The sequence below is a fragment of the Tympanuchus pallidicinctus genome, unplaced genomic scaffold (assembly GCF_026119805.1).
Source record: "Tympanuchus pallidicinctus isolate F22 unplaced genomic scaffold, pur_lepc_1.0 scaffold1, whole genome shotgun sequence".
NCBI lineage: Eukaryota > Metazoa > Chordata > Aves > Galliformes > Phasianidae > Tympanuchus > Tympanuchus pallidicinctus.
Window position 1 is genome coordinate 38,092,432 of NW_026294618.1, and position 23,132 is coordinate 38,115,563.

The 23,132-nt window shown below is 37.7% G+C and overlaps 2 protein-coding genes across 2 annotated transcripts in view; one reads left to right on the forward strand and one right to left on the reverse strand.

Moving 5' to 3' along the window:
- MMS22L (MMS22 like, DNA repair protein) overlaps positions 1 to 20,419 on the reverse strand; it is an 86,919-nt gene extending 66,500 nt beyond the window's left edge. Inside the window, exons 1-10 of the mRNA XM_052685300.1 lie at positions 20,304 to 20,419; positions 18,682 to 18,869; positions 16,645 to 16,770; positions 13,514 to 13,566; positions 11,788 to 11,875; positions 11,520 to 11,697; positions 11,200 to 11,293; positions 9,113 to 9,243; positions 4,077 to 4,190; positions 2,785 to 2,964 (exon numbers count right to left, since the gene is read on the reverse strand). Of these exons, the coding sequence (XP_052541260.1) occupies positions 2,785 to 2,964; positions 4,077 to 4,190; positions 9,113 to 9,243; positions 11,200 to 11,293; positions 11,520 to 11,697; positions 11,788 to 11,875; positions 13,514 to 13,566; positions 16,645 to 16,770; positions 18,682 to 18,869 (1,152 nt within the window). The 5' untranslated portion in view covers positions 20,304 to 20,419. The remainder of the gene's footprint in view (positions 1 to 2,784; positions 2,965 to 4,076; positions 4,191 to 9,112; positions 9,244 to 11,199; positions 11,294 to 11,519; positions 11,698 to 11,787; positions 11,876 to 13,513; positions 13,567 to 16,644; positions 16,771 to 18,681; positions 18,870 to 20,303) is intronic.
- Positions 19,436 to 22,907, forward strand: LOC128080036 (uncharacterized). The gene is made up of 4 exons (XM_052681867.1): positions 19,436 to 19,509; positions 20,245 to 20,646; positions 22,325 to 22,366; positions 22,837 to 22,907. Exons 1-4 carry the CDS (start codon positions 19,436 to 19,438, stop codon positions 22,859 to 22,861), a joined length of 543 nt encoding a protein of 180 aa, XP_052537827.1. The 3' UTR covers positions 22,862 to 22,907.
- Positions 22,908 to 23,132: the final 225 nt, after the last annotated feature.

Genomic DNA, 23,132 nt, shown 5'->3' on the forward strand with positions numbered 1-23,132 from the left:
AATTTTTCTCACCAGTTCCCACCTGGATTTTAAATCCTGCTTCTCAGAATAGTGAATCGGGACCTCAATGTGGGGTTCATGAAAGAGGAATACACTGTACTTTCCTTAGAAAAGAGCATCTAGAAAGCCTGGTCAAAATTTTCTAGGTTTAAAAATGGTTTCAAGTGCATGAATTATATATTCAATATATATGAATCACTGCATATTTGAAATTACGTTATATGAGCTAAAGGGGAAAAATAAAAAGAAGCAAGTCTGAAACCTATTTAGAATTTTAAAAGCTTTCATAATAACCTCCAGGCCATGCAGCCCACATTAAAAAATTGAAAATCTTCTACAGATGACATAGGCTTAGAGGCAATTCTTGCTATGAAGCACATGAATAACCATCATTATGACACATCGCCCTCCCACCTCTGGTCATATTAATTAAAAGAAAGCATGTGCCACGTCAGTATCACATCAGATGTTTAACCAACAAAACAGGACAACATTAAGTTCTGATGTAATTCCACTTGTTTGAAAAAAAATTGCATCAAGGACTCTTTTATCTCTAAAGAATGTTTGAAGATATATTTCAGAAACAAACAACAAAACAAAAACAACAGGAAATGATTGCAGTCTACTGTTTACACAATTACCTATGACAGGTTACTTTTTTGTGATGTGCTGTTCTTTCTGATTTATTTTTTTTGTAATCATCAATAGCACTTAAGAGAACAGGGATCCCTGGACAAACTCACAACCACTTTCAGAGAAATGTAAAGTACAGCTAATAGTTTGAACATGAAGAGCATGGGAACCATCAAGGAAAGCGTGTACAGTGTGGTCTTGTGATTTACAAATTTGGACTTGGAAATTCTCTTCTCCTAGGTGGGCTCTAAGGAAAAAAAAATTCTCTTTCATTTTGGGGAAATCTCTTTCTGTTGCTGCATCTCAGATTCCTACTTTAAAATAAGAACAACAGGAATCCTTCTTCCCATTCTATGTCTGCTTGGCTTATTTAAATAACATAGTGCCTTGGGCAAAAAATCATCTCTCACAAGGCTAAATACATGGTATGTACCACTAAAAGAGACAGGGGAAAAAAACAAATATCAAAGTAAACAGTATCACTGCATTCTGATTGGGGCAAAAAAACCCACAAACATAAGAAACCCAGGACAAACGACACAGTGGTTTCTGCATTCAACCTGGAAATAACCTTTCCTCTCCATTTATGTTCCTCTAGTAGGTACAGAGCATTGTAATTCTATCTTCTCAGCATTCCTCTGAAACACACTATGGACTACCATAACAACAAAAGCAAGGAAGGGTTGAGACAAACTTCAGTATAACAGCCAGATGTGGTCTACAATTCTACATTTAAATTTAACATTTTAACACTTTTAATTCCTACAATGTTTATACAGAAACGCTTTCATAAAATTAAAAGATCAGTCATTTGAAGTTATCAAAAAAGTTATGTCAGTTGATCTGTCTGTTATTTTGATATGTCTCTCCCCTTTTTGTAATTCTGCAGTTCATAAACCTGTTTTCAAGGTTTTAATCTTTCATCCTATGTCAAAATGAGAATCATTTTTGGCACCATGGAAAATACTTTAACAGACAAACCGTATATGTCACATCCCTTTAACAGATGTAATTAAATTGCAAATAATAAAATACACTCTGTAAGAAATACAGAGTTATGCTTAGGAAACTGGTGAAATTCTGCTAGTATGTAAAAACAAACAAACAAACAAACAAACCAACTGCATTGCTGGGTCCTCAGCTACCTCTTTAGCTTCTATTCAGCTCCCTTTATACTCAATGAAGGAAAACTGGCAGTTTTCATACCTCTCAAGATGGATGAATTGCCTCTCAGCAAGTGCCTATGTCCTTCCAAATTAATGACTACAAAGTTAAAACTAGGCAGATGAATAGATGAATAGATGAATATCAAAGCATAATACTGAAAGAAGGCTCCAGAAAACTAGAGTGAAGACCATACAGGAATTTCATTCATCAGTACCAAGTACAGTCCCACGTATATCTTAACAAACATAAGAATGACATGTGCAGGTCTCATTTAGAAAGCACTGCCACCCTCAGAGTGTATGGTAACATCAAATCCCTCAATGAAATTCACAGAAAAGAACGTCAATAATTGCATGCTTGATGGTAGGAATAGCTAAGACCATGTCCTAAAGGCAACTGTCTTGAAATTTTCTACCATAAACTTGAATTCAGCAATTATTAAACAGTGCTAGTATCAGACATTCACACAGATTACACTACATGCTCATGTATTGGGCCTTAACACACCAACATGAAATAATTTAACTAGATTAGAATTTCTCCAGAGCAGAAGTACCTTTTTTTTCCCCCTTTTTTTTTGAAAGTTGATAATATAAATTGCACAGTGTTTCATGTTCGTACTTCTTACAGTACAAATGAATGTGCTCAGCCCATAAACAGCAAACTCGGTGAAACATTTATGATACTGGCAGAGAGTCTTAAAACTTACAGTGAGCTAGTGATTAGTACAGACTAAATTTCCTTAATCCAATAATCTACTGAGAATCTATCGTTTGACACAAAGATGTCAAGAGCTGCTGGAATGGCTAGTGACTTGTATAAAGTGCTCATTAATACTATCAATATTAATAAGTTCTTTTTTAAACAAATGACACATTTATTATAACACAAGATGCTTTCTATCAACAAAAAAAAAAGCAAGCAAACTTTCAGGCTTAAATAAAATACTACAACTTTCAGGTATTTAGGAAAGAGCAAACCCACCTTGTCTTCTAGATTTCCATTACGGTCAAACTGGTAGAGCGATGCCAGATGAGTAACAATCCACAAGCTAAAGCTCAATGGATCTTTACACTGAGTTGTTTCAAAAGCAGACCTACTGTCAGAACTACTTGGTCTCTCAAAGATGCTCTTTAGATTTTTGTTCACCAAGTTCCAGAAACACTGAAGAAAGCGTGAAAGTAAATTGGAAATGTGTTATTAAAGGCTATGCTAACATTCTCTACAGTATTGCTGAAACAATCATTTCATTTTTACAGAGAACAAGCAACATGACACTCATTTAAGGAAAATATTATCAGAGAAAGCCTGGAGCTATCTTACGTGTTCTTTCTATATCTTAGGATGCTCTTACTAGTAGAAATCAATGTGAAACAAAAAGATTTGGTCACAAGGAAGAACGTGATATGATACCTCACAGGCAAAGTTACAAGCAGCTGGAATGACAACCTACAGACTGAATCCATCAACTTTGTTCTCAAAAGAGAAAAATTAAAGTTCTTCAATGAAGACTTTATACAACAGATTTTTGAAAAGTTCTTAGCCACAGAGCAATCTAACAAAGGAAAAGCTAGTAGTAGATGGGAGAGAATTAGTCTTGAAGACAGACTGAGATTTAGGTGACTTGTTATGAGTCAGACTCTTTCAGCAGATAAATTATCTTCTTGCTCAGATCTCCATCTACAGCATATTATGCCTTCTCTCAGCCTGTGTTTATCTTCCCTAATTGTACAGAAGCTTTTTGGGACTTCTTTGCACTCACACTTTACCCACATCAGCTGGTTGAAACTACAGTTATAAGCATCAAAAACCAGGTTGCTCTTTTACAGATAGTTGAAGTATAGGTACCAAAGACAGAAACACAGGCTAGATGGATCACTGATTTGACTGATCTACATTTTCTAGCACCTGGTAATGAATTGTTATATAATACAAATTGCAAAATAACGATTTTAAAAAGTGGGTAGATGTTTTCTTTTCCACTATGTCCTACTATACAACGTCCAGTTTATTTGTTTGTTTTCCTTAGCACGAAACGAACTCTTTACCAGTACCTTACGACGCAATGAAACAGCATACTGCAAAACCTAGAGACTTGATGCACGTTAAAGAATGTGGCCTAAAGCATCACTCTGAGCATGTAGTTCTCAAGGAAAAATGAAACTTAGTTTTATCATCAGATATGTGAACTAGAGCATTTGCAGCAGCCTGGGAATATTTGGCAAATGCACAGCATTTGTAACGTGCATGCATATGTAACAGCATTCTTCTATTACCTCTGTTTGAGATCCTTTATTTCTGAAGTCCATCAGCTGAATAAGTAGAACCCACAATTCCTTAATGCAGTTGCAGGGATAATGGTGATTAGTAAGAGCCTCAGAAGGTCTCACCTGTAAGAGAATACACAATATGTTTTTTCAGAGAGGTGTAATTTCTGAAGTTGCATATTTTCTCTGGTTTTGGCGTGGGGTTTGATTTGGGTTTGTTTATTTTTTCCACTTAAATAACATGGCTACAGTTACAGACTAGAAAGTATATCATTCCATTAACAGCCAAAATATATATTGTGGTATATATATTCATACCATAAATGACTGTTTCCTAATTTTACGTAATTCATAGATTGTATTATTTCCAAGTTTCTCCTAAGCCACTTTCAAATTTTTTTACTCTAATGAAAATAGGGTTTCTGAGGCCTAATTGAAAACAAATTGCAATAAATACTGATTCATTATCTGACAGTATGAAAAAGAGAAAAATTATTATATTTCCTCAATATTATTGGAAAGATAAGAAAAAGATTTCAAATGACTTAATAGCTATTATTGCTGTTATTTTTAACTGAAAAATCCTTAATGACTAGGCATAATGCTAGTAGAATGTTTTTGTTGGCACGAAGATGTTAATACTGCCACAACATTTCACAAAATCTGCTTTTTGGTAGATTTACTGAAAGGCATTCTTTTAATATGCAGAAAACAGCATATTTCAAGTCATGTACATTATTTAATTACTATTCCATATTTAACAAAAATCACTCTGACTGATGCATTTCAAATGCAAAGCATTTTTCTTGTGATTCATCTATAAGTTTTACATTCCCTGAATTGTGAAACAAAATAAGCAAAACAGCTAAAGAAAATGCTAATGCTAAATGCATGAAAAATCACTCTACACTTTGATATTTTTAAAGACCTAACAGCACTGTATTTGAAATAATTATAGCACAGACATAACTTCTACTTATTCTGTCTTAGGACTTATGAGTCTACTGAGCTGTGTTCAGAGGTAGTAAAACAGTGAGAAAAACTTTGCTTGAATAGCATAATACCTTCAGCAGGGACAAAATGCCAGAAACACAGTAAGAAAAGAGTAGGACAAATCAGCTTATACTCAGTTTATTGCTTAACAATCAGTACTCGAAGTAGACTAACAAGCCCATATCCTTCTAAAAAGGGGAACGGCGCCTTGAGAGACTTACTCATCTAACTCATCTAACTCGCCACAGGAGAAAGAAACTGCTGCCATACTTTCCTGACAAAAAAAGGGAGCCTAGGATGACCAGCCAACTCATTCCTAGATACCTAAATCAGATATGCTCCAATTGAATTTTTATATCCTCTTGCTCTTTTTGATCCATTCATTTAGAACAGTTCTTGTGTGACACTGGCACTTAAACTAATTTCAGGTTTGGCAACCTAACAGTGAAAATCAAAAGTTAAATCAAAATACACAATGCAACAGTAGCAGCACTATGATAGAGATGTTAAAGAAGTGAGAATGAACGATTAAAACCCATACATTCAGACTAAGTATATCATCAATAGTCACAACTTCTGTTTCAAACTTGTATAAATTCTGTAAGTATGCAGAATTTTTATTTTTCATTCACCTCCAAAGCACTTCAAAATAGTTTTAAATACACTGAAATCTAAATAAGAATTCAGATTTATTTATAAATGTGACAATTTGTTTTTCTTTCTCTAAAGAATCTTGTTTAACCTATGAAATTGTCAGAGTGGATTCTAGTGTCAAATTAAGAACCACAGGAGGCCAAGACTAAAATATTATAAATGCTTAGATTGCTCACATTCCACAGTTGCTTCTTAGAGTTTTTCCAGTGCCTATGTCTCTCCATGCTTCTAGCTAAACATTCATTATGGGAATCCCTCAATAATCTGAATTAATCTTAGGCAAATATTATCTAGAGAATAAACATCAGCTAGACCACTAAAGTCTATTAAAAATTAATTATTTAACTGCTAAATTCCCAAAACTGAAGCAGCCTCAAAAGTGCTCTGGTTGACTCATCAGCAAAAAGATCCCTTCAAAAATAAATTATTGCAGATGCACTCTTAACAGTTGGGAATTTTATGGAAATATTACATACCCAACTTATTGAGCATTTATTCTGCAGTTACTGCAGAAACTTTCACCTACTAATGCTTTTCTACAGGCTAGCAGGATCTCTTCTGCAAGATGTGCTATATCTGACCAGGATAGAGTATGACTAGTACTAACAAAGCAAGACACTGTACAGAAATTGGATAGACAAAGTATAAATGAGACATTGTTTGGCTCAGGGATCGTCTATACCTTCTCTCGGAAGTTCAGTACCTTGATAGAAATAGTTATAATCACAAACTGTTTTATTCTGGGACAATACAGGTGTGGCACCAAGGACGAGCTGCTGAGAATAGAATAGACTTCTGAGGATATTATTTCTCTGCTTAATGTACCTCAGGGCACCATGGGCTGAGTATGGGCTTGATGGTGCAGCAGTTCAAGATACAAATCTGAAAGTATGAAAGGCCCTGGAACGTGTTCAAAGGAGGGCAACAAAGCTGGTGAGGGGTCTGGAACACAGGCCATATGAGGAGAGGCTGAAGGAGCTGGGAATGTTCAGCCTGGAGAAGAGGAGGCTCAGGGGAGACCTCATTGCTCTCTATAACTTCCTGAAGGGAGGCTGTAGTGAGCTGGGGGTCGGCCTCTTCTCTCGTGTCATTAGTGATAGGACCAGGGGGAATGGCTTCAAGCTACGGCAGGGGAGATTCAGGCTGGACATGAGGAAGTATTACTTTTCAGAAAGGGTGGTCAGGCACTGGAATGGATGCCCAGGGAGGTGGTGGAATCACCGACCCTGGGGGTGTTCAAGGAAAGACTGAATGTTGTGTTGAGGGACATGGTTTAGTGGGAGCTATTGGGAATAGGTGAACGGTTGGACTGGGTGATCTTTTAGGTCTTTTCCAACCTTGGTGATTCTATGATCAGTGCTTATGTCCCTGCTTTCAAGAAAACTAACAAATGTTATGAGCTTCACTTGTTTCAAAGCTTATTAGTATGCTAGTGAGCTGACACTGTCATCTATTATGGGTCTCAGCTGTGTTTTCACAGAACACCCTGAGCTGGAAGGGACTCACAAGGATCAATTCTGGGTTCCACAGAGGACTACCCAAAATTCAAATGTTATGTTTAAAAGCAGCCCAGATTCTCCTTGAGCTCCAGCAGCTCAAAGCCATGACCCCTACTGCAGGCAGCCTTTTTCATACTCACCATCCACCCTCTGGTGAAGAGCCTTTCCCTAACCTCCAACCTGCCCTTCCCTGATGCTGCTGCATGTCATTCCCTTGGATCCTGACACCTCACAAGAGTAGACCTCAGCACTTCTGCTGTGAGGAGCTGCAGGCTGCCATGAGGCCTCCCCTCAGCCTCCTCTGCTCTGGGCTGAACAAATCAAGAGACCTCAGTCACCCCTCTTACATCTTGCCCTCCAGAACCTTCACCATCTTTACAGCCCTCTTTTGTACGCTAACAGTTTTACGTCCTCCTTCCAATTGCGGCACCCAAACCTGCACACAGTGCTCAAGGTGAGGTTGCAAAGCACAGAGCAGAGCCGAACAATCCCTTCCCTCACCCAGGTGGCAGAGCTGGGCCTGACAGACCCGGGGTACAGGTGGCCCCTCCGGCTGCCAATGCACACTGCTGACTCATATTTAACTTGCCAGCAACCAGAACCTCCAGATCCCTTTCCACGGGCTGCTCTCCAGCCTCTTGCTCCCCAGTCTGCATATATATATCCAAGTTTGCTCTGTCAGAATTTTGAAGAATATCATATTCATTGCTGGATTATAGAACCAAATGCATGCTAGAGGAGGCACCAGAAGAAGGGTTATCCAGCTCAAGTCCAAATTCCACTTGAGAAATTAATCTCGAATAGAACTACTTCAAGATATGCAGCCCAAGCCTAGGGAGAGCTAAGAAAACACTGAGGTATAACAATCTCCTCTGTTTGTTATGTGGCTTTGTGGAATAGGATCAATCTATCATTTTAAATATCTGACATTTCACAAGCTACTATCAAGCAAAATAGTCCACAGATACTACTCAAATCTTCCTTTACCATTTACAGTCATTTATTTATTCTTTTTGATGGAGAAAGAGTTTGTAGTTATCTGATAATGTAATAAATCAAAACTAATTTTCAAAGGTAAGAGAACTTTCCAGAGAGACAGTTCAAAAGAACAATTTATAAATGCTACTTATAGGCATTTTCCCTCCAACCCCATAAACAGCATTATGAAATAAGGAGGACTCCATTTTTCAGATTTTTGTACCATGAAAACATAAATTATACAATTCAGTCCTGCATTCATATCTCACAAGTGCTGATCTAAAGCAGGCTTCACAATGACACAAGACTGCACAGCTCTCTTACTGGACAATGCTATTGAAACTTTGTAGCCTTCATGTCCTCAAAACAAGAAAGAAAAAAAAAAACACACTGCAATTGGAGAATGAAAGAGAAGAAAACAAGTTTTCCCTTGACAAACATGAAAGAGCTGTAAAAGAAAGATGAGAAACAGAAGCATTGTAACAAACTGTAGTATGACATTCTGTAAGTGTCCAGTTAGCTTACTGCCAGGATTACAGCTATTTTTCTTTGTTTGAGTTTGAAAAGATTTTTTTTTTTTTTTTTTTTTTTGCATTTATAGTGCTAAACCTTTTAGACTGTGCCACGCTTGGCACTGAACCTGAAACACTGAACTTATGAAATGTGGCACTCACTTCTGCTCCGTACACAGTGCATTTCAATACTTCTCTCTCATTCATCTGCCAGATGGTCATGAATAAATATAACACAATTTGAGCTCTTAACAAATAACACTCTTTAAAACATGGAGATATTAAGCCATACGCAACATTTAAAACTTAGCAGTAAGAAGTCATCTATGCATTGGTACAATATCTAATTCAGATGCATCTGTTGGGAAACATGTAACTGCCCATGTTCTATATAAAGGAAATAAGTTACCTTGGTGTACTTCTGGATGGACAAGCTTATTAAATCAGATACAAGATTTTCACAGTGCGTTTCAAATAAACTGATATTGGTTAAGTTTTCCCCCGTTAGATTTATGAAGTGGTTAGCATATACAACTTGCCCTAAAGAAAAAACAAAACAAAACAAAAAAAAAAGAAAAGAAAATTAGCTCTATTTAGCGTAGAAAGGATTTCTGCTTCCTAACCTGTATATCTTAGAATTGGTTTGCTAAGTTGTACGTACTTTTAAATTACCAACTCATCTAGAAATGCTTGTCCATTATAAATTCAAACTAATTTCTTCATTACACTCTAAGTCTAAAATTATTGCAGTTGATAGTCAAAAGGTTTGGCATTTGCAGCCCTTTATTGGCACAGCTTCTCAGGGAAATTAGGTTTTATTTACCTGCAGGTTCCCCTTTGCTACATGCCAGTGTGCATGTTCTGAAATCATAACATGTTTTTGCAGATACACAAGTTGCTGACAAACAGTTCTAGAGAGGTCTAACACTTTCTTTAGGATGTCTTGATGTAAGAAGCTAACATGATCATATTCCAACTTGAGCATTTGTAGACATTAACAGAGATAAAATGGTAAAGTTAAGAGGTCTTATCTTACAAGCCTTCCAAGAGTACAAATCCCTTGACATCAGTGGAACAGAAGATACGTAGAATGAATCTGTAGTTTATTCTTAGAAATGCAGGGTAAAACTCTGTATCCAATACCTTGCCTTTGGTGCAAAGTTTCCATTCAGCACACTTTACAGAACAAAATGAGAACCTAAAGAATTCAGCAAGGTACATAGAATACAAGACAGAATAATACATGCAGACGTGTCTTGACTAGTGAATTTTGTTGTAAAAAAGCATGAACTTTCTGTTACAGAAATTAATTACTATATAATTACTCTGAACTTTAGCTAGAATTAAATATAGAATTCTGGAAGAGACATGGCCTGCAGCAATCTGCTCACCACTTCTCCAAAAGCCCCCCAGAAAAAGGAAAAATAACATTATCCCAATCAGTCATGAAATAAATTCTCAAGTTTATAGAATAGCCAATCCATGCATTATCCAGAAATACAGGCATGGAGAAATAACAAAGATGCAGGAAAGCCATGTTGTGACTGTACTCAAAGCAGAAAAAAGTTCATCTAAGCATTCAGTTTTGATATCATTACTTTGCCCAAACGCACAGTGCACTGACTCTAGACCTTAGTGTTACCCCACCTACTGCAATGCTTATATGGAACTTTTAGATAATTTATATCATGAGAAAGTTTTTTTTGACTGTCTATAGGAGAACAAACATTTATGTCATTTTGCTAGCATGGAAATGATCTTTAATGTACACAATTTTCACAAAGAAAATCGTAACATCCTGTATTTTAACAATTCTTCTTCAGCCACCTGAATGTTCTATGACTGCATTCTATGACATTTCTTTCTAAATTTAGTTTCTATGAATATCTTACCAATCTTTTTCCCCTTTTAAAATTAAAATTATTATTTTTATGTTGGTTGGTTTTGTTTTTAAATAAAGACCTCTAAAGGCCTCTTCCTTTGCACAGTATAATCTTAGTGTAACATATGATTAGCAACACGGATCCCCTGCTCTAGATTCTTTGTCCTTGCCCATCCGTTGAAACATTTCATACATTTGTTTACTGTTCCTTGTTATACATTGCAAATAAAAATACACTTTGCAGAGATTCACAACGTCAAAAAATGTCTTGACATTAAGTATTTAATACACAGCAAGCAATAGTTGAAAACAAACTGTGTAAATTGTGATTAAAAAATAACAACTCAAAATACTATTTTGTTCCATTTGAGCTTTATGAAGGAAAGTTTAACCACATAGACTCATTGCACAGTGAAATAAAGATGCAGAGACCAAAGTCTCATAAGATTTGAGAAGGAAACACTGCCTTAACCAAATTTCAATTTAGACGATTAAATATAGCTGTGCTCAAAAGCTACTGAAAGTAATAAATTATTCTGGATGAATTAAGACAAGAAATAAAAATAATAATATATACAAGTTTAAAAAAAAAACAAAAATACTCGCATACTTACTCATCATTTTTTCACTTAGTACATGAAGAATTTCTAGCACTAGCCAATGGATATCCAAATGGAGATGTAGCAAGTGCCATGATGGTGGAAGGATCTGTGATTACAAATACACATATTTATTTACTTGTAATAGTTTTTAGTGAATTCTGCATGTTGCATTTAAGACGGGATGGCACTGAGCTTATAACGTGAGAAATGAAGAAAATAAAAATCAATTTCAATTACGTTCTGAAAAAAAAAATTACTTCCTATTGAGACACAATTATCAAACTGAATGCATACTCTTACAAAATAAATTTACAACTATAAAAGCCATCAACCTTTGCTTGATGTTGAATGGTAAATGCTGCCAGGACACTACTAGGGAGCTCACAAAGGTGACCAATGTGCTGGGTCAAAGAATGAAGCTCTTCCACCAACACTGATGGGAACTGTGCTTCTAGTTCCTCATACGGGTGGAGTACTCCATCACTTTCCATTTTAGGGGGCTCTAGATACCTGAGCAAACACACAGAAATACAATGAGAATATGGATAAGGAACATTTACACAAAGCTTACTAAATAAGTAAATAGTGCACAAGTCTCACCTGAAGATGAAAACTTTCACATAGTGCAAGAAGTCTGTACATAGACGTCTGATGTTCTCTGCTTCTGAGTGCAAGCTAGCAGCTTGACCTAAAGTAAGAGAGATCAATAGCTTAAAGCAGATGTGCTCACACTGCAATACAGATATCATACATTCTCTACGGTAATGAAACGAGACTACTGAAACACCACTCTTTTCTGAAGTAAAATTGGTAATTGTCTGGTAGCAAACAGCCACTTTCAAACACCATCCTGCCAAATGCAATCTTGCCAGAGTGATCCATTCTTTTTCTTATTATCACAGGCACATACCCCAAATGTAAAGAAAAAAAAAAAAAAAAAAAATCACATACAATCCCTCAGGATAGGTGGCAGAGATAAGCAATTAATGCAAGAAGAAATCACTCAGCCTTACAGCCCTACTCCATATCTGCTTCCAAAAGACCTTCTAAAAATGTGTCAAGCAATTCGACAGTGTATTTTTCTCTTGGGGAAACTCATAAGCAGAAGAACTTTCTTAGAAACTAACTTTCTAACTTCTCTTCCTGGGAAGCAACCTATCAATGAACAGTGCCCCAAGATTCACAAAGCTAATGGTCTTTCATTCACTATCATGTATCCCTCATTTCACTTGCACCTCAGTATGCTTTTATCTAGTTATTGTGGCTGCCTCACACTTTGTCTTCCTTCTCTCCCTTTTTCTCCACATCTCGTTTTGTAGATTTCTGCTTAGAGAAAAATAAAACTTAGTGCATGCTAAGTTAAATGCAGTCATTTATATACACTAATGCCTAGTGTTCAGTCAGCTTGCAACATTGTGCCTGATTAAGGATGAGGTGATCATTGGTAGGAGCATAAGAAGTGGAAACAGTAAATGGGTTTGAGCAGACTCCAGTGAAAAGTGTAAAGTGCTAGAGAATAAGCATGGCAAGAACTCTGCCACATTTTGCACTGTCCAGTGAAATACAATCACCTTGATATTCTCAGCATCTATACTGAGAAGATAGCGCAGACAGTGCATTTCTAAGTAATTACTGAACTTTTCAACTTCCTAAATAATTCAGCCTTCAAACTTATAAATAAGCCCAAGGCTGCAATAATCCTTCCGAAACATGCTGCAACTCATGCCTTAGTATTTAATTCAAACAAAGTGTTTTGTAGCGATCCCATTTCATCAATCCAAGTGCCAAGATAAATTTGTAAATAACTCTAAACATCTGTGAATTACTCTATACTAAGCTCTTAAAATGTACTAACTTTTTAAAATGTAAGCCAAAAGAACACTGGAAACAGTCTCAAACCACTACCTTTATAACTAAAGGAGTAACTAGTATTTTTTTTGATGCAAGTTTCAATTTCTGATTAAATGAGTTAACAGTTTTGCTAAATCCTAACATAGGATTGACATCTTAGTTCAAGTCAAATTAATACAAAATTCTCCACTGCAACAGTGAGGTCAAGATCGACCTTCTTGAACAGGCAGACCTGGTTCCAAATGACTCACACCATTTCCACATTGCTATGCCAAGTATCCATTTTCACACCACCATATATCACTTGGTTGACTACACTTGTACACTTACTGCAATTTATGCTGGTTATGTGTTGCTCTGTGGCACACTGTGAGCCCTCAGCAAAGAATTGAAACACAAATGTGATAACACAGTCCTATAATGAGAAGGCAGTCAGATATTTACCCCTGCTTCAAATGAAATGTGTTCAACTTACCAAAGTCAGAAGAATTCATTTCTATTAGGTCCTCCAAATTGCATATTTGTTGCCTAATTAAAAAGGATATAAAGGTTTACAATATTTATATAGTTTGAAATTATTTGACTACATTTTAGCAAGGTTTTAAATAGAACAGCAAAGTATTCCTTGCTTTGTATTTCTGAAAAACTTATACAAATGTAACCTGGGAGTTGGTATTAGTGGAAGACTACACACACATTTATGGCAATGGATAGTTTTTTCTTTTTAAAACCATTACATACAGTAACAAGAAATAAAAATTAGCCAAACAGCAGGGAAAAGGAAACAAAAACACACAAACAAAAATCCTAAAGCCATTCACTGTAAATATCATTCAGCTTTATATTTGATCACAGGATAAACTGGAAAGTCGGCCCCAGTAACAAACATTATATGTACAAAGTTAATTAACATGTGCACAAGCACTATGAAATTCTGCAACCAGTTTTTCCTTCTTCCTTTCCAAAGTGGTCTACTGTTTAACTCAACCACAAAGGATTAACAGTCACACTTACAGCAGAGTAAGAGCATGTCTAGAAAAATTAAAAACTCAATTCAGTTTTGGAGGTTGGAAAGAATGCATTTTTAAAGAAGTCACTACTAAATACTGCAGCAAATGAAAATAAAGAAAAAAAGGTAGGTAAGTAGTAAGGTAAGTACTCCATCATATTCCACAGCAACTGTTATTTTCAAGTGGTCTTCAAGTACTGTTTCCAGAGAGATAACACGGTGCTAAACCCAATACACAAAAAGCACAAAAGCATAAGATAGACTGCAAAAGAAAATGTTGCATAAATCAAGAAAGGAGCTGTCTGACCCCATTTCTTACACATTCATAGCTGCAACTACTGAGAGATTCAAGAATAGTAGAACTGAACCCAACGCAGATCAAATATCCTTGAGAACTAAACTGTATGGAAATGTTAGGAACTGCCCACAAGGATCCAAATATTTGGGTTGTAACCTGCATATTAACAGCTACCACATAAAAATTACTTCCCTTAGTTCTTCCTTGCTTGTATAAAACAACCTAAGACATAAAACAAAAAACACCTAAGTGGGTGAAAGAATCAAAGCTGAATTTCTGTGTGAATTTTTCAGTTACTTTAACCATGTAGAAAAGAAGTCTAAAGCTGGAGGACTTTAAGAAAGGGCTTTGGAGACTGAAGGTTAAAAACAGTAAGAAGGAAGTAAATAGAAAAAAAAACAACTTTACTAAGTTGAGCGAAGGAATACAGTCGGTTCATAAAGTAAATTCACAAATGGAGCACGACAAGCACAACAAAGATGTCACAACCTGAATAAGAAATTCTAATTCTACTTTGCATTTGTATCTCCAAGATTGGTGCTTATTAGCTGTTGATCTTGTGACTCGCATCTTCAGTCATGTGAAAAAAAAAAATCACAGGTAGGAATTCTTCTTACTGCACAACTATTGTTTTTAACTTGTAGTTATGCTCTGTTACATAATTATGTATTAATTCTATAAAAATGTTAAGTAGCAATCTTCAATATTGTGGACAGTTAAGAAAAAATTACTGAGTTGTCACAGGTGTGGATTTTAACATTGACATTATCTGCACTGTTGAACTATGCCTAGCCGCCTTGTTTTCAAGAATCAGCACAACTTGTATCTCCCATATATGATCACTACACTGGAAAACAGAGCTTTCCTATTTTCAGTTGTCAAATGGTCTATAAATGAAAGCATACCATTTCATAACTGGAAAAAAAAAAAAATCAACTGAAAGATGTAAGATCTTTGCAGAGAGACTTGTCACATCAAAAGACAGCTTAGCAACCAAATTCTTATAGCAAAGAGTTAGCTGAAATCCATTACTGCTACCAGCTCAGTACCTTTTAAAACATGAACAGCTTGAATAAATTAAGGCATAATGTATTTTATTGAGTTTTTTTTTAACATTAATCTCTATTACAATTCAAAGGTAACTACAAAGGGGTTTATATTACAAAGAAAAAATTATTTCATTCAAGAGATTAACATCGCTGTCTCACTGTAAAGTGATGTTAAGTCAACTGTTAACTGCACAGATCAGATTGGATGCTAACCAGGATATGGTGTTACTTATAACTAAGTTATGCTAGCTGCTTCCTTATGACATTTTTTAAACCACAGTGAAGAAGAATCTTGTGCCAAATGAGCAAAGCTAATTAATACACCTCCTGTCATCTACGCTATCATGTTTCAGTAGCCAGATTTCATTAATGACATTTCACATGATGCTCTTGGCCATACTCTAAAGGGATGGAAGAATCTACTGCAATTAAGGGAATGGTGAAATATATCACATGTTTGCAGAATCATGGAAAAGCCTCTTCCATCCATCCTCTCTGTGTGCTGTATATCCTGAGGATTATCAGTAGGCGAAGATGATTATTGGTAATCTGTGTATTTGCACTGACTAAACACCTACACTGAATTAACGGAACACTGAGTAATTGTACCTGAAGAGATTGCTGAAGCTACTCTAATCCTAACAACTGAAGAAAGCGCTGCATGGAGAATTTGCAGTATTTTACTCGTAACACCCACTTTTTCTTTAGCACTAAAAAAGGACTTCAAATCTTCAAAAGTTAACATTAATTATATGGGTAGTACAATCTTATTCAAGGAAAGCTTACAGTTTACTCATATACAGTTGAACCATAGTATGGCTTGGGTTCAAGGAATCTTAAAGATCACCTAGTTCTAACTCCCTTGCCACAGAGGCTGGGTTGTCAACTGCTAAGCTAGACTCTTCTAAATAGACCATAACTCCATTGTAATACATACCTATCAGTCTTTACCTGGTGATGGCTAACGTGCTCCACGATGCTTAGAAACTTATTAATAAAAGTCATATAATACTACAATTATCTGACACAAAATTTACATCTTCCATAACTCCATCTGTCTTATTCACCACGTACCACTATGATTCTATGAAATTTCCATACAAGGAAGACTAAAAGCTGATTCTAGATGCATCACATGGCCCACAGTATATTATGATTTTACTATCAAAAACTTGAAGTTTGTTTCATTGTTAGAATAAATCGCTATAATTATAGAATTGGAATAATCATAAAATACACTAACAGCATACCTAAGTAATCCAAAGAGAAGTCCACAGGACTCAACTAATGCAGTTTCAGTAACCCACTGAAAGCCAAACATTTCTACTGCATCTTCTTCATAGTCATTTGGAGAAGGATCCAGTCTCAGCAAAACCCTGTAAGATAGATCCAGTATTCCTCAGTAATAACATAAATAAATCTAAAGCACTGATTTTGATAAATGTAATAACAATATCTATATTACAGACAGGAAGGTGTAGCAGTGCTCTCAAGAGACCGTTACACCTTTTTAGCAGTATAGTATATAAAATATGACAAGTTTTAGTTTCAACACTGTACAAACCACGTACTGTGCTCTGCAGTTAGATCATTTTAGAGAAAAAAGAAAATTAACACATTACAGGGGGCCAACCTGAGGCATAACATACAAACTGTGCTTAACAAAAGACGCCAGGACATCAGATAACACAGCACTGTAAGCTTATGTTTCAAATCTGTCTCAGGACTAATAACCAGCTACAGGGTATACATTTTTCCTGAAATATGTTCTCAGTAGACCAATTGTGTAAATATAAAAATATTTCACCAGTGCACTTCAAGATTGCTTAAAAGATACAGCAAATTGTTCAATAAAGCCAATAGAGATTTAAAAAACTACTTCAGAGTTTTTCCTCGAACTTTAGTAAAATAATTCAACAGTATTCAATAAGATTTAAGAAATATTTCTATTTTAAAAACAAAATAAGTATTCTGGGCAAACACTTGGTTCTCATTACATTATAACCAAATTTATTTCGTGCTTGAACTATGCCCTATTCCCAGTACAGTTCCCAGTCACAGACAAAAAGAGCATCTGTTGAATAATTGAGTCAGTCTCCCACAACATCTGTAGCTCACTTGGTAACTGTCTAAACATTGTTCTGTTTTGAAGCCTGGAGTAATTAAATCAAGTTAGTCCTGATCTAGGTAATGAAGACAGAGGAGTCTCTCATATGTAAGCTTTTTCAGTAGTTTACAATCCAACTGATTGTAGAAGACGAGGTGAATAAAGGACAGAACAGAATTATCATAACCACAGTGACTTGGTGAAGTTGTACAAGCCCCTCAGTGTGTTTTCATAGGAAACTGTTCCTGTCATGGAATGCATTCTTTGTCACCGTGGAATCTACTACTGATACATTCACAAAGACACAGGTTCTCACATCCATGCACTTGACATAAACGTGAATGAACATACTCTGATACGCTAAAAATAAGAGTAATAAAGTAGGGATTGGGGGTTTAATCCTGTTTAAGAATTTACAGAAAAGCTTGCAGAAGGTTAAAAAAAATAATAAAAGTAAAAAACAAAAGCAAGTGGGTCCAAATGTATATACAAAGTAGGAAAGAAAAATTATGTTTGCATGAAAAGCAAACCAATCCCTGCAGGATCAGCATACAACTGAAAACTAAAGGTGAATCACAAAGAGAGAGAAAGTATTAACTAAAGCAATGTTTTAGAATGTCACATAAAAAAAACCAAACATATTACGCACATGGCTTCTGAACCTTAAATCCAGAAGATTCCTAAATCCAGAAGAAGGTAGAGGTCTGAGAAAGATGAAATTAAAGCTGTAGAGGACCCTATCAGAGGCTCTGGAAAGCTGGGCAGAGCAGATTTGTTTCTGTCACAAGGAGAACAAAAAGGACAGCATCCAGGAAAGCATAAAGTTGGAAAAAGCAATACTGCATGTTTCCCCAGAATTTAAGGGGTCTCAGATGCTGTTACCCAAACCAATTTTGGAGCGTCTTGTTAAAACTCTTGAAGACAAGTCTGTGTAGGGTCCTTTACTATATCTTCAAATCAGTTCACAGAGCTAGAAGCTGGACCCAGAACTCTGATCAAAGGAGAATATCATCAGAATTGTCCTCCCTTGTCTGGTAGACCACAAAGATGATAAAAGCTCAAGAATAAACTCATTTGGAAACGTTGTCAGCATTTAGAGGTACAAAACAATAGCGGAAAGAACATCTTAAAAAGATACATATGAAACTCTTAAAAAAAAAAAAACACAAAACCAACATACCTCTTAAGAGACCCACTTGCTAAGTAAGACTCTGCAGAGAAGCTTCTCCCTCCATTTTGGTTGTCAAAAATGCAGGAAAAACAAGGAGGATTTGACTTCTCATTCTCCACCTCCATTGCCATCTGCAGGCTGTCACTGAGAAGTGGAGGTGTGAAGGAATCCATAAAGTCATCGTCTACTGTTTCCATCTAATCCAGAAAATAAACAGATAATTAACAATTAAAATGAAAAACTTCAGCATTCCTTCAAATAACTTCTTCATTGTTACAGCTCTTCGTAACCCACCAGCTCAAATGAGGACAATATCAGCCTAACTGCAACCCCAAGGTGAGAGACGCCACCAAAAAGTAAACTGTGGTCCCATTCCCTGCCGCATAATTCTGCTGTTTTGTACAACTACATTTTCCAGAATCAAAACAGGTTCAGCAAGTTACATAACCAAAAAGCTAATCCTACAAAAAAGTACATTTGTTTCGTTCAGTTTAAATTGTCACAGAGACGTATAGTAATTTGAGTTGGAAGGGACCCTTCTTGGTCATCTAGTCCAAATCCCCCGCAATGAACATCTGCAGGTAGATCAGAGTTCCCAGAGCCTTGTCCAACCTGACTTTGAACACCTCCAAGGATAGGGCTTCCACAACCTCTCTAGGCAACCTGTTCTAGTGCCTCACCACCTTCATTGTAAAAACCATTTTTCTTATATCCAATCTAAACTGACTTGTCACAAAGTTCTATTAGCACTAGGGTAAAAGAAATGGCAGAAATGAAACGCAAGTTGTTCTGTGACCAGAGTAACCGCAGTATGAAACTCCTGCCCATGGCAGGGAGGTGGGTGGAACTACACAACCTATAAGGTCTCCTCCAACACAAGCCACTCTATGAAAACACATCCTGTATTACAAGCTCCCAGTTGGTCATGACTTAAAGCAATACTACAGCTCAAGTTCTTTCTGAGAAGCACTAAGTATACGTCAAGTGATAATTATGGAACCCTGATATGCTGAAATCCTAGAAGTTTGCAAGATCACTGTAGGGCTGATTCTTATACAACTTAATTTGAATTTTCATAAAAGTTCTGACTTCTCCTTTTGCTTTTATTTCTTTTCAGGATTCCTGAGAACAAAGATCACATCCTAAAGAAGTTCACCACACACTTAAGCCTCAAGAACTAACGTTTTATATGAGAAACAGCTGAAACAGTAGAACTGGGCAACAGGTGCCACTAAGTTCTACAATAACTATAAGCAAACAATATAATTAAGAGAACTAATAATTGACAGGACGCCTTCAGCAACTCGGTTTAATGCAGGTGCATAAATGTGACAGCACAACACGGCAGAAGCACACAGCTGAAGGGAACGCTCTGCATCATCTTCATTAAATAAGGCACAGCAAGACTCGCTGTTGCTTTAACTCAACGATTCAAGGCATCCGAACTGCCCCACGCCCTGCGCTCAGCCTCCTTCCCTCCCCGCAACTGCGAGTTCCCGACGCGCCTGCCAACAGGCCTTCCCGCCAAGGCCCACGACAAGACCGGGCAGGGTGAGGCGACAGCTGCTCCAGTGACGATAAAGCAGGGCAGGAAAGCAAAAGCAGAACAGAACAGCCGCGCCGCCCGGTACCTGCGGACCACCGGAGTCCACCGGAGCCCGCCGCCGCCACCCTTCCTCCTCCGCGCCGAAGCACTTTTCCGTGCGTCCCGCGCGCCGCCGGTAGCTCAGCACTGCGCAGGCGCCACGCTGCCGATTGGCCGCCGGCCGCTCCTCCTCTTTCTCCTCCCCCTCCTCCCGCCCCGCTGCCCGGCTTTCCTCTGTCCGGACAGCCGCCCGCCCGTCCGCTTGCGCCTGCCTTCTCCCGCCCGCCTCCTGTCCCGCCCCGGGGCGAAGCACCGCCCGTGAGGCGGCTCGCGGCGGCTGTGGGCCGGTCCTGTTCCCGCTGGCTGCGCATAGAGTCCGCCGTTTGCGTGTGCGTACTGTCCTCGGCGTAGCACTCGAGTGTCGCCGTGCACTGCTCCCTTCTGGCTGCTCCCGGTTCTGCCCCTTGTTCCCCTGTGCCTTTTGTCCTCTTGCTTAATGCTGCACCATGCCTTCCCTGTGCTTCCCGTTGACGCCTAAGCCCATTATAGTGCTAATATGCTTCTTGCTCATCTGCTTCCTTGGAGTTTCGTAGCAGCCCCTTACCACAGCCCTGCTGCTGTTGGTTGCGCTCTCACAGTTCCCATCCCAAAAGTCTACTACTGTTAATGCTTTGCTAGGCATACCTAGCCTGGGCAGCCACCACCAGTTGATTCTGGACATGTCTCAACTTCTAGTAAGCCCCTAAAGCACACTGCTGCCCAGATCTCCCTGTTTTTTTCCACTATCTGCTATCTTTTACTGGTTTCCTCGACTCTAGCTTATCCTGGGCTATCCTGTGCCAGAACCTCATTTTCCGTTTCTGCCACCTCAGCCATCCCAGGCAAGAAGTCTTCCTCATGCTTCTGTCCTTCCTTCTCTAGTTGGTCAGGTGCTGCTCACAGCTGTGGGCACCCCGCTCTTCCCAGGCACAGGATTTAGTCTGTAGTGTATGGGGAATCCAAGCAGGGCATTGGCTGGTCTCATTGCCTCACAAGTCCTCATTGGCTGTGACAGTCACCGCAGCGCAGGGGCCGGGGGAAAGTTCTAAAGCTGTGCCTAGCATAAACTTAGTTTAAAATACTGTGTCGTGTGTCAGAGACTAAGTAATGTCGTGGACTTGGTGGCTTCCGGGTCTTTGGTGACTGAACTGCTTTGGATTGTCTTGATTCCATTTCATTTTAAACTGCCCTTCCAGTTGTGCTTTTGTGTATGTGTGTATATAAATTTTCAGCAGTGCGTGAAACTTTTGTTTCTAACCAGAAAGTTGCTATAAAAAGTTTTGCTGTGAGTGCTGCAGCTTGCTGTGGAAACTCCTGCCCTTAAAAATGCTTCGTTTGCTCTTGTGTGTGTAAGAATCCCTCATTTCCTCACTAAATTCCTGTCTAATTAAAAAAACAGTACATCATGGTTAAATAAAACTGTACCCAGGATAACCCTGATTTCCATATGCAGATTTATCTGCGCTGACAGCCCCCTCTCCCTCTCAGCATTTCCTCTCTCTCCTCTCTCTCTGCCTCCTTCTCTCTCTTTCTCTGCCTCTCTGTCTTTTTGTCTCTCTTTATGTCTATTGCATCGCGTCTGAATAATTTTCAGGCCCTTTTTTCCTTCCTTCTCATACGCACATGCTAAAAGAACTAGACAAAGATGCAAGGTGTTTGCTTGTTTGCTGCAGTCCATGTCTCTAGGAGAAAAAAAAAAAAGCTCAAGATTACAATGCCACTTTTTTTTTTTTTTTTTTTTTTTTTCCCACCTGAGCTCAGTGATTAAACTTCCCCAGGATGGGGAAGAAATAAGAGGTGGAATTGAAATAGGGGTGAGGAAAATATTATTGCAGCAGCTGCAGCTAGTGGTGTCTGCTGCCAGATGTGTGAAGGTTCCTGGGGTCCTGGTCACTAAAAGGATGCATAAAAATATTTGGAGACAAAAGCTGCATCCTCAGTGATCATTTTCTATACTTAACATGGCAGCAGGCACCGTGTGGATAAATCAACATGCTGGATGTTGAACTGGACTTTTCTCCTTTCTAGGATGAAAGGATGTGATCTATCCCGTGCAAAAAGGGAACTGAGGTAAGAGAGCTGATCCAGCTATTGTTTTTTCATTGTATGTTTTTAGCATCTTTTTTTGAAACAGTGTATGTATGGATGTTTATATATTTGTGTATTTGGTTTCTAGTCGGTAAGGGGTGCTTTTTTGTTTTTGGGTTTTTTGTTTTTGTTTTTGTCGTCCCGTCCCCCCCCTCCCCCCCCCCCCCCATCTTCACATCAACCTGGAGAAAGTTAATTCACAATGTATAATCTGAGCTTGTTCAGGAGCATCATTTTATGGGATTATTTTTAGTACATTTTCGTTTCCAAAGAAGACATCAGCAATGACATCATGGTCGACTGGTGATATTTGCAAAGTCTTTTTAAAAACATAGTAACTTTGCAATATAAATTGTGCTTAGAGATTTGTGTGCTCTGTTTTTCAGTTGCATTCTAAATGTTGGAAGTCTTATTAAAGCAACAGTGAGATTTTTTTTTGTTATTATTTCTAGCACAGAAGCGATGAATGCTGCATAATTAAGTACAGTATTTAATTTGGCTGTTGTGAAGCAAAAGAATAAGGTAATAATTTTTATTGTACTAATCAGACTCAAGATGTTCTCTGTGTTAATTGGGTTAAAAAAATTGCAGTACTTATTAGAAATTCTAATTTCACAATGCAGCACTGACAATAAGCTCAGTCAGTGAATTATTCACATCTTTAATTTGCTCTCTTAATGACAGTGTTCTGTAATCAGAGTGCAGAGACTGCTTCCTATGCATTATGTATGATGTTCAGGACTTAAAT